The sequence below is a fragment of the Phocoena sinus genome, chromosome 7, assembly GCF_008692025.1.
Source record: "Phocoena sinus isolate mPhoSin1 chromosome 7, mPhoSin1.pri, whole genome shotgun sequence".
Taxonomy (NCBI): domain Eukaryota; kingdom Metazoa; phylum Chordata; class Mammalia; order Artiodactyla; family Phocoenidae; genus Phocoena; species Phocoena sinus.
Window position 1 is genome coordinate 33792597 of NC_045769.1, and position 12097 is coordinate 33804693.

The 12097-nt window shown below is 44.7% G+C and overlaps 1 protein-coding gene across 1 annotated transcript in view; it reads right to left on the minus strand.

Annotated features, from left to right (window-relative positions):
- The window catches only part of KIAA2012 (KIAA2012 ortholog), a 117070-nt gene that overhangs the window by 47964 nt on the left and 57009 nt on the right, over positions 1 to 12097 (minus strand). Inside the window, exon 13 of the mRNA XM_032638640.1 lies at positions 9323 to 9394. Within this exon, the coding sequence (XP_032494531.1) occupies positions 9323 to 9394 (72 nt within the window). The remainder of the gene's footprint in view (positions 1 to 9322; positions 9395 to 12097) is intronic.

A 12097-nucleotide genomic window follows, 5' to 3' on the forward strand; every position in this document is an offset into this window, starting at 1 on the left:
ACACTCTCAGCTCAGGTTGACATGGAGGGGACCCAGCCCGTGCAAGGCCAGCCACCTGGCCACCCTGAGTCCCACTCTGAGACCTTCTCTCTGTTTAGGTTTCCCTGGCCTGGAGGAGCAGGAGAACTTTAGTCTTCAGAAGGCCAGACGGAACATCAGGATCTCAACTCAACAACCTGGGCTGCTGCATGGCCTCCTTCTGAGGAGCAGACGGGACCCCAAACCGCAGCGTGGTTCCATCCTCCGCAAGTCTGCCCAGTGGTCCATGTGCCTGTCTCCTGCGTTCATCTTGGCCACCTGACATCCTGGCCCACTTTTTGTGTTCTCGAGGCAATTTGGTGCTGGTGAAATGGGCTGAGTGGACAGTTTTAGGAGGGCTCCACAAGGAGGCGTGGTGGAGGTACAGTTTTGTTGGAAACCAGAGAAGAGCTTTCTCGTTCCCCTCCTGTCGCGAATTTTAGTCTTCATCCACTTCATCCTCAACTCTATGGAAGGAGATTTTTACATCCTCCTAAGCATTTACAAATTAGCCCAAGAGCTAGCAAACAGTGGACCAGGAAGAGAAACACAGCAATCTCTAGTCTTAACGTCTATGAGAGACTCATGTGGTGACTTTTGTCAACTCGTTAAGCTTTCTGTGCCTGAGTTTCTCTACCTCAGTGTTTTCCTCAAGGAACTTTTTTTTTTTTTTTTTTTTGCGGTACGCGGGCCTCTCACTGTGTGGCCTCTCCCGTTGCGGAGAACAGGCCCTGGACGCCAGGCTCAGCGGCCATGGCTCACGGGCCCAGCTGCTCCGCAGCATGTGGGATCTTCCCGGACCGGGGCACGAACCTGTGTCCCCTGCATCGGCAGGCGGACTTTCAACCACTGCGCCACCAGGGAAGCCCCTCAAGGAACTTTTGAATAATGAAACCCAGGAGACTTTAATTCCAAGGCTTCAACTATCTGGAAGTAAATCTTATCTAATTGACATTGTTCTAACTGACATTGTCCTCAGTTTAATTAAGTGCTTTGTTGACACAACAGAATCATTGTTTATCTGGCTTAGCAGAAGCTGGAGGAGAAAAAATGTAAGCCAAAATAGTGACCTCGTCTGCCCCAGGGGAGATAGAAGATAGAGCTTTTTCTGCGAGGGGGTGTCTGGCTACATTCAGGCCGGAACTCTGCATGTATTTGAGAGATGACACATCCTGTTTTAGACTTAGATGGGGAGATGGGAGGTGGTGGGGTGCAGGGTGGGAAATCTGAACAAGTCCCCAGCTCCTTCTAACCCCAAACTTTAACCCCAAACTGTGTGACTTCCTTGTTATGTTGGCTCCCGTGTGACTTTTCCAATGTGACAACTGAGAGACAGGGAATCTCAACTTGCAAACTGATTTCATTGTAAAAAAATGAAATTTTCACTAGGAAAAGAAATGTTACCTGTGGTGCTCTGATTCCCACATGGGCCCATAAAAACTTATCTAACCCATAATTTAGCTTGGCTAAGGAGCTGAACTAGTCCTGGTAATGCTGGAATAGCAGAGGGCTGGAAGAAGAGAAAGAAAGATATCCTTTTCTTTTCTGCCCCCTTCCCTTCCATTGCCCGCCTGTCCTCTGACCTCTCACTGTTCCTGGGCAGCCATGTGCTGGGGGAGTTGGGGCGCTGCTGGATACGGGGTCCTCACTACAAAATTCTCTGCTTCACCCCCCGCCCCTCCCCCTCCCCTCAGCCTTCAGCTGTGCTCCCATAAGGGGTAGGGAGAACAATTAAAAAACAATCCACAATGAGATATGAGAAACCCTAAGGAATCTGCAATAGGTAGAATTACATAAAGTAGTGAAACAAAATTCCAGACAGCATGGAGGATATTTGAGGTGTCTGGGCTTGGGGGTTGAGGGTGGGTGGAGTGGAGGAGGGGCGAAACGGTAGGTAGATTGACTTGTAGCCCTTTAAGTTATTCCTGCCATTCAAGCTTCTCCTCTTCTACATCTGCACCCTTAGGTTGTACACAAGCTCCGAGTTCCGTTTTACAATAGCTTTCGAGCAGAGGGCGAGGGAATAGAATGATAATTCCTATTGTAATTTATCAGGATTGCCTAGTGACAACATTGTGCTAATCCTTTTCCATATGTTGTTTCATCTAATCATTGTCACAACCCCATGAGGAAAATATCATTGTCCTTTGTGGGTGATGAAATTGAGCCTCAGAGAGGTTAAACAACCTGCCTGAAACCACACAAGTCAGTGTGGAAGAAGCTGGGATCTAAAAGCAACTTTGTGGGATTCCCAAACCAGTAGGCCTTTTGGCAAGTGCAGGTAGCATGTTAAATGGGGCCCTGTCTGTCATGACATCTGTTTCCTCATCTGTAAATGACAATAACTGTACCTACCTCATAGGGCTGTTTTAAGGATTAAGGGAGATAATTCTAAATCCTGCACATAGGAAACCTCAAATACATTGGCTGTTATGACCATTTAAAAAGACCCTCTTGATAATGGAGGGATAATTATTGAAGCTTATGATAGGTACATGGAGGTTCATTATACTATTCTCTCTACTTTTGCATGTATTTGAAATTTTCCATAATAAAAATAAAAAGAAAATCAGGCACATATGTGTCTGGTTGGATCTAGTAGCCAACAGATCAATAAATACAGACTTACTGGAATAAATAATAGTTGCAGTGAAAATTCAACAAATAAAAGTCTCGACTTTGTAATTAAAAACAAGTCCCTCTCAGTAAATTATCCTTAAATTGTCAATGGAGTTTTTGGTTTGACAAAGTAATCCTGTGGGTAAGATTGAGCCAGAAGATGAAGTTTGCTTAGATCTTCAAAAAAACTTTTGAATCAAGTTCCCCAACCAAAGCTATTTACAAAACCAAGGAGAGCGGTGGGGCGGGGCGATGGAGGGGGCAGGCTGAGGGGGGAAGAGCATGGAGCTGGGGAAATGCTGTGCCATGCCTTTAGAAATGAGAGACAGGAGGATAGAAGGTGGGGAGGAAAGGGAACTTCTCCAGGTGAGGAGATGCAGATGGTTAATTCTCCCAGGTATTCCTGCTAGGCCCAGTCTCACTTATCAGCCTCCAAAAAGATCTCCAAGCAGGATGCCTAGTGACACATCCAATCTGCACAAGACCCAAAGCTTCTCAGAGACTGAAACACCAAATCATGGCAACCAACAGTAGGAAGTATTCTGAGATGGTGTGAGGTGTTAGAGAAACGGCAGCTGAACTTCTGTATCATTTCACTGGAAAGAAAAGAAGTACAATCTCCAAATCCTACTTAGAGGCTTTTTTCCAACCAGGGCATGGACCTTAATGTCAATAAGAGATTTATTTGTCAATTTTTCTTTTTTTGAGGAGCTACCGTGTGCCAAGAACTGTCCTAAACATGTGAGATGCTAGGGTGAATAAAGCAGAATAAGAAAAAAAAAAATCTGTCTTTAAAGAGTAGTAGCTTGCTACTCTTAGAAAACAGCAAAAAAAGTTTCAATCAAAAGGCAGGGTATGGCTTCAGAAAGGGACACTGAAGACAAAGGCTACGCTTTGTACCTTGCACAAAAAACTTAGTGTGTCTACAGGTGTTCTATTTTCTCCTGAAAGAAGAAGGCTGAAAGGGGAGATGAACACCATCTGTGAAACCACCAAAGAACAGATGGGGTAAACACAGGTTTATTCAACCCTAAATCCTTAGTGTGCTAGAATTACAGGCTACTCTTTGAAATCCAAAGAGGTAAATTTAGGACACATAAGATCAAATATGAGTTTATACTGTTGTAAACTCAGAAACCTGAACTCAAGAGACAGTATAGGTCGAAAGAGAAGTGGCTTTGTGAAATGGGAAAAGGGGACATAATTTTTGTTTAACAGGATTTTTAGGACGCTACCAAAGTTCTAATCCCCACAAAGCAAAAAAAACAAAACCCAAGATAAAGGAAGTGAGAAAGGATGTTTGCTTTCTCTAACAAAGGGAGAAAACCCACAATGTCAAAACTCGTGAGCGGTTTCTTATTTTAAACAAAGAGATGCAATGATTCTTGGGGAATCTAATTGAAGTGTGAGCTTCTACTTTGATACTCTTGACTGACAACCTCTCTGCCCTGACAACTCCATAAACCAGTGGGCTCAGGGCCAGTCTTGTCCCAAGCCTTACACGGATGGATCTGAATGGATTAGAGAGTTTTCTTTACTTTGAGATCCAGACTTTTCAGAAAAACGGGTGAATTTGTCGCCTCCCACCCCCACCAAAGTCTAGGATCAGAGGGAGAAAATGCTGAAAAAGGGGCTGAGATCCTTAGAAGGAGCATTCTGATGGTCTGACCCATAATCTAATAAAAACCTAATTAATGTTAAATAATTTCAACTAACAGTAGTTAAAAATAATGGAACTGTTGGTGTTGGACCCTTGTTTCGCTTGCTGTTTACTGTGACTCCTCATCATTTTAAGCTAGACTTGAATAAAACCAGCTCTCCTCATGATTCATTTTTCCTCCTTACAGGGAGAATTTTGAAAAAAAAAAAAAGAAAAGAAAAACAATGACAAACCAGGAAGACAAAATAAAAACAAAAGACTCAACCCAACATAGTCGTAATTTCAAACGAGCATGACAATTTCAAACGAGCATGACTGTACTTTTTTGCAAGCATTATTTGCAAGTCTTTATAGATACAGTATTTTTTGTACATAGTTGCAGTCATAATTGACATCACTTTGATTTCTACTTTTAAAATGAATCGGTAGTGTGCAATGTGGGGTTGGGCTGGGGTGTGTGTGATTTTTGCCTTCCAGGGGACGTTTGGCAAGGACTGGAGACTTTTTTTTTTTTTTTTTTTTTTGCTGTAACGCGGGCCTCTCACTGTTGTGGCCTCTCCCGTTGCGGAGCACAGGCTCCGGATGCGCAGGCTCAGCGGCCATGGCTCACGGGCCCAGCCGCTCCGCGGCATGTGGGATCTTCCCCGGACCGGGGCACGAACCCGTGTCCCCTGCAATCGGCAGGCAGACTCTCAACCACTGCGGCCACCAGGGAAGCCCTGGAGACGTTTTTGACTGTCACCAATCAGGGGGTTGTGCTACTGGCATCTAGTGGGTAGAGGCTAGGGATGCTGCTCAACATCCTATTGATACAATGCACAGGAAAGCTCCCCACAAGACAAAGACGATCTGGCTCAAGACTGCAATGGTGCTGAAGGTGAGAAACCATGTGTTAAACCTTTTGTATTAAATCACAGTATCTATGATGAACAAGCATCACTTTAATGCCTGAATTAAACCCCTCACAATTTAGTCATTTCTCTGGCTGTTTCCAGTTTTTCTCTATTATAGTTGCTGCTGCAATGGACATCTTCCACTCACTTTTTTTTCTGCGGAATTACTTTCCTTAGGATAAATTCCCAGAAGTCAGAAATACTGAATCAATGGGTATGAATATTTTTCATGTTTTGCAAGTCATATTGCCATTTTGCTTTACAACTGGATTGAACCAAATTACAACCCACCAGAAGTGTATACGTGTACCAGTTTTACCAAAAACTCATCAGTTGTGGGTGTTACCATGAAAAACAGGTGAGAGGAGGCACCCACATCTCAAATATAAAATGGTACCTCCAGTTTGCCTCAGTTTGAATTTAAATTGCTACTCAGGATGAATATTGTTTCCACATTTGTTTTTCTATTACTATTATTTTTGATATGAATTGTTTATGTCTTTGCTTATTTTTCTAACGGGTTTTCAATGTTTTTCTTTTAAAATTGAATGGGATCTTTACCAAGTATAGATAGTAATGCTGCTGTAGTTAATTCAATTATAATTATTTTTCTTACTTTTTTTTAAAAAAAGTTTTACCTCCCCCCTCCCCGCTCAGGATAGATATGTTAACACTTCCTGCTAAGAATTTCATTTACAATTTTAATACTCTTATTTAGGTGCTGGTCACTTCACCCAACCTTTCACCTCTATCTACATAGAGAGGCCCTGGGGAAAAGGAAAAGCTTCTCTAGCGACTGATGTCAGCCACCGAGGTTAAGAGCAGGGCTCGGTCTCTGACTGTACCCCCGGAACTAATTTCCCTTAATCAAATGAAACTCCTTAAGAGAAGCCACAAGGCAGAAAGAAAATATATGTGAAGGAGAATACCAAATTCTGTGAGGGTGTTTGTAGGACCTGCATTAAAAAAAAGGGCACCAAACCTTTAGGAGTTCAGAACTGGCAATGCTCCACATGCTATTAATATGCAAAAAATGCCTTCATAAATACTTGATTCTGTTCACAGTGGGGAGGCAGTTCATTTGAAAGAGGAAATGGGAGCTTGGAGTTTGAGACATGTCTGCTTGTCTCCTTTTTCTTTTTTTATTTCTCTTTTCATCTCCACATTTCCCCTTGTAGGTTTCTTCCCCCTCCCTCAACTCCTAGGAAGTTGTTGATGTCAGTGACTACGCATTTCTATTTATGGATTTACCGCGGAGGGCCCTGATTCTCGGCCAGGTGCGGAAGAGGTGCCTCAGGCGCGAGTCCCACGGTCTGCCATCCTGTGTCGGGGGGGTGCGGGGGCGGGGGCGGGCACCCTCCTCCTCCCTGCTCACGCCCGCAGCGCCAGACCTCACGCTTCGGAAACGCACAGCGGAGGTTTTAAAATCCAACCAGTAGGGGGCACCAGAGGCGGTCCTTCAGAACCCGGTAAATCCCGGAAGCCAGTCACGTCTGCAAAGCGCTGTCTGGCTTTCTCACCCGCGCCGTTCAGAAATGGGTTTCCAAATCGAGGTATGTAACTTCTCGATAAAGCCATGGTGATAACAAACATATCCCACCTTTGGGTTTTTTGTTTTTGTTTTTTCCCTCGCAGCTAGCACACTGATAAAAAAGTAAGGTATTTTGTGTGACCGAACTCCTAATATGGTCAGACCCCAGTGAAGGGAGGGAGGGGGTGAGTCGGGCGTGGCGGGGGCGGCATTAATGGAAAGGAAAGAAGAGCAGAAACTGCTGATGCTGGATAAAGAATTTTGTGTGATATCCTAGCCTGCTTCAGAATGGGAGGGTGACAGTGGAAGGAATCCACTGAGTGTGTCAGTGGCCCATCAGGGTACGTAAACCGAAATCTGCTGGGCAGAAATTTGTTTCTAAATCCTTCCAGATGATTTACAGTAAACATGAAATTAGTCATTTCCATGGAATAGGTTGAGAAAGCAGGGAAAACTGAAGTCAGTGATTAATCTAATGAAGAGTCGTTTGCCTCAAGAAATAAGGGGGAGGGGAGGCAGGGGGGACACCATCCCCTCCCGGACCCCACCCCCCCTTTCTCTGTGTTGGGGGCTGGTGGGGCTTTCCTATACTTTTCCTCAGATGGTTTTGCTTTGGGGGCTACTACTAAAGGAAATAAGACTACTGCGACTTGAATAAACCAACTGGTGGGAACAACCCCCCTCCTTTCACCAGGGAGGCCACAGGCAATGCCCCGAGGGAGCTGGTTTGCCACGGCTGCGCAGGGGAAAGCCAGGATTAGAGCTGAAGACCCTCAGTCTGCCTGTTCCTCTTTCTGACTGGAAGGTTCATAATTCAGTCTAGGACTTAATTTGACATGACTGAGCCACTCTTTTTTTTTTTTTTGCGGAACGCGGGCCTCTCCACTGTTGTGGCTTCTCCTGTTGCGGAGCCCAGGCTCCGGACGCGCAGGCTCCAGCGGCCATGGCTCACGGGCCCAGCCGCTCCGAGGCATGTGGGATCTTCCCAGACTGGGGCACGAACCCGCGTCCCCTGCATCGGCAGGTGGACTCTCAACCACTGGGCCACCAGGGAAGCCCTGAGCCACTCTTTTATTGCAGGTGATATGAGGTCTCCTGGAATACAACCACGGGGCTGTGTGAATTTGGAGAGTTTAGGGTATATGAGGTATTTGCAAGGCCTTTGCAGTTGTGGGAATTATCGAATGACAGCACATTTTCCTCAGTCACAGACTCTCTTGAAAAAGAAAACCTTCTAGATCCCTTATAAAGGGGTCTTGAAAGCAGGCACGTAAACAAAAACAAAAACATGCAAATGTTGGTTCTGTGGTTCCTCAGTAGCGGTAAGGGTCGACTGGTGCTGTGTTTCAGCGCAGGGGAGGCCTGACCCGGGCCCAGGGTCCTAACAGGGAGAGCTCAGGTTCTTCCTCAGAAGCGGCTAGGCACACACAGGAAAACAAAGCTACCTTTATTATTACTGTTTATTTAATGAGTGTGAGGGAAGAGGAGAAAGTCAGGAAGTTGGAGATAAGGGAGAAACAGAGACCATGCCGGTGCCACCCCCAGTCCCGCCATCCTGCTGTCGCCCAGCAGGGGGACACCTGAGAAAGCCCTGGGCTGTGGGGCTTCTGCCCAGCTTCTCTGAGACCCGGGAAGCTCTAGGAATTTCCCCTGAGTTGTCTCTCTAGAGTGAATCTGAAGGACAGTGCCAGCCTCAAAGCTTCAACCGAAGGAACAAATTTATAAATATTTGCGAACATACGTCCTTGAACCACTAATATATATATATATATATATATATATATATATATATATTTAAATTGGGTTCCTTTTATGTATCTGACATGGGCAAATGTTAAATCAACTTTGGTACATATTCTTTTTTTTTTTAATTAATTTATTCATTTATGGCTATGTTGGGTCTTTGTTTCTGTGCGAGGGCTTTCTCTAGTTGTGGCAAGCGGAGACCACTCTTCATCGCGGTGCAACGGGCCTCTCACTGTCCGCGGCCTCTCGTTGCGGAGCACAGGCTCCAGATGTGCAGGCTCAGTAGTTGTGGCTCATGGGCCTAGTTGCTCCGCGGCACGTGGGATCTTCCCAAGACCAGGGCTCGAACCCGTGTCCCCTGCATTAGCAGGCAGATTCTCAACCACTGCGCCATCAGGGAAGCCCGGTATTCTTAATCTATTCAGATAAAGCATTTTTTCCCTTTCTTCACAGTATCCTTGCATTTTTTTCTTGATTGCTATTTTTTCCTCCCTATTAGGAATGAGAATTGGAGTAGAAAAATGGGCCCATTGGCACAAAGTCTAAGTGCCTACTGCTCGCTGGAGGATGCCTTTCTGTGTTTCCTTGTTCCCTTTTTGACTTTGCAGAAGTCAGGGAAAGGCCTATTCAGCTTATTTGCACACGCGAAGAGCCAGACAAACAGTCCAAGTTGAGTTAAGACATTCCAAGTCTATGAGTTAAGGAACATTTGTGATTTTATAGTCTACTTGTCTCATTTAATTGATGAGGCAAATGAGGCCCAGAGAGGTGAAGAATCTCACCCAAGGTCACACAGCAAGTAGGGTCAACAACCCCAAAGTCCAGTATCATGCTCATGCAGAGTCAGTACTGTACCTGCTTCTCTGGCTTTTGGGTCAAAGGTGAGGTTTCATTAAGATTCATGCGAAGATCAGTTCTGGATTCAGTGTTTAGCTATGATGAAAATCAGAGAGAAAAGGGTCAAGGTTGTCAGACCTAGGTCTCATGAATTTTTATATATACCACACCCGTACACACCTAGCTCGTATGTGTAGATTGGAAACACACACATGCCTATGGCATTCATATTTACTCACCAAATAACACATGTAACCTCTACAGCACAGTCTATATGCCACCTTAAATATAGTGTTGAGACTTTATATTCAAATTTCTCTTTTCTTGTTTTGGTTGCTCTTTAAAAGAACAAAAGTATATTCTTTGTGCTACTAAAATTCAGATAAAGCTGAAATTAAGAAGGAAATATTGATGGAAAAAATCTGCTGATCCTGTTGAATATAGATTTTGTATGATCCTACTTCACTGAGGTAAGAAAATGCTTCTGCAACCTTCCAGATAGAGAGATCAGAGACCTCCCTTTTCCCTCATGTTGTGGAAGGGCAACAGGAGAAGTGAAACATGAAGCAAACAGGCAGAGGCCAAAAGGGGGGCTGATGGGAGGGGACTAATGGAATCATGGCGCTCACCCTGAAGCAGGCACTACACAGACACTGATATGTGGTTGGCGTGTAATCTGCACGACTCTCCTCCATGATTGTGTTATTGTGTTATCATACTCTCTATAGGTCCGAAAGCTGAGGCTCGAAAGATAAAAGTAACCCACCCAAGGATGTAACAACTAGTGAGGTTTTGAGTAAGGATTTGAGTCCAAGACTGCCTCACTCAAACCTCATGCTGCAAAAGGGATAGGATTGATTTTGTTTTCCTTTTTTCCCCTAAGAAAGTAAATTTAATGTTTATAAAGGAATGTTTATTTGAGAGACAGATTTAGCTAAGTGCATGGCTCCCCTGACAAGGATTTTAGTCTCTTGTGTGGGACCAGTGTCCAACAAAAAGTTCTTTACATACTTGCTACTCCTAAGTAGCTCTGTTAAGAGTCGGCCATATGTGATTCTGCATCTTTGCCTCTTTGACCTAAAGCCTCTACTCATTCCTTTGTGGGCTGACCTTCCCTTTTCTGTTGTTTCTCAGCTGTTCTCATCTATCTTGTTTGAAAATAGCTTCTGCACAGATTTAAAACATTTCTTATTTAAGACAGCTGGGGAAACTGAGGCCCAGAGAGTGACTTCATGTGACTGACTCAAGGCCATACCTTGAAAGAGCGCAAGCCCAGAACCTGAACCCCGACCTCCTGACTTAGCCTCTCCTACTCTCCCCTCCACCTCACACTGCCTCCCTGTTAACCTCACTTGGTCTTGCCACATCACAGCTGCTTGGCCCCGATCCATCCTCTGCACAAATCCAGCCCAACAGAATTGTGTTGCGATGAGGTTTCACTTCACTGTGGCTTGGAAGGAACCATGGGTCTCTTAGAAATGAAACTTATAAATAAATTCTAATGCATAAGGAAAGTTCTTGCAACACCAGGAGAATGAATCAGTCAGCCAGAGTTCAAGAAATGTAAACACATTTTTTAGATAGGAGACTGAAAAATTGCTTAAGACTTCTCCATTTCTTGGGTTAAAACCCTGGTAATTTACTGAGGTCCGAGCTGTCAAGGAGGAGACACAACTCAAACTGCATTCCTGGGAGATAAAGCAATGGGGGTGGTAAACTTTCTCCCTGAACCATGTGGCAGAATCTACCCCTCTTATCAAGTTGAAGAAACTGACCCATCAACCAATGCAGGCAACTGGCTGTGAACACAGGCCTAGTTCTTTCCCATTATTCCGGAGCTGGTGTGTACATTCACAGACTACAGACGACACAGCTTCCAGGCCTGCCTGAAACTGGGAGCTCAGAGTCTTTCTGTGATGAACATTTCTGCCACGAAAGAGATAAACAGAAAACACATTCTTTCCCTGGCCGCCCACCATCAGGCCTGAGTAGATTTTCAAACGCTAGCATTAATCTAGCCACAGGCTTTTAGCAAGGAGATAGCATTCCCACCAGATAATCAGGCAGTTTCAGAGATGACCCTTACTAGATGGGGTCTCATCCCAAACCTCTTCTGCCTTCTTCAAATCATGGGATCCTTCAGCAAACACTCAAAACTTGAAAAGGAGGAAAGAGCATCTGATGCTAGCATGGAATATGGGTGCCTTAAAACTTCTATTTCAGCCTATGTTGGCCATGTTTAATTCCCAAGTTGTTATTGTTTTAAATAAAAATGAAACATAGTCATATTCCCATTGTTTCAGAATATTTATTTCCCTTGGTATAGGATGCTCATCTGATATCAAAATAGAGACTGAACTCCAGAAAGTCACCTTATCAGACACAGTGGACCACCTAATTCCTTCCTAGATGCGTGTCAGGGCTTGTGAGAGAACATCAGACCTGCAGGCGCCAAGTGGCCAAACATTTGGTAGGTACAAGGGCAGGAGCTATCGAAAGTGCTGGCAGGAGCCTCTAAGTTATGTGTAGGGTCTTTTTCCACACATACCATTTCTGAGCCACGAGTACCTTTTGACCACTAGTGTGCACTCATAGAACTCCCCCCATAACTTTCAGTAGTTCATCATTGAGGAGGGGATGTATCCATTGCCAAACAGATCTCAGAAAGTACCTTTGCCTTCTCACAGCTTTGCATGTGGACTTGCAGCAGAAGCCAATGGGAGGAGGCCTAAAAGTCAGCCTCTGTACCTTCATGGTTTTGTATTTTTGGTCGAAAATGGAAAATGCATATTC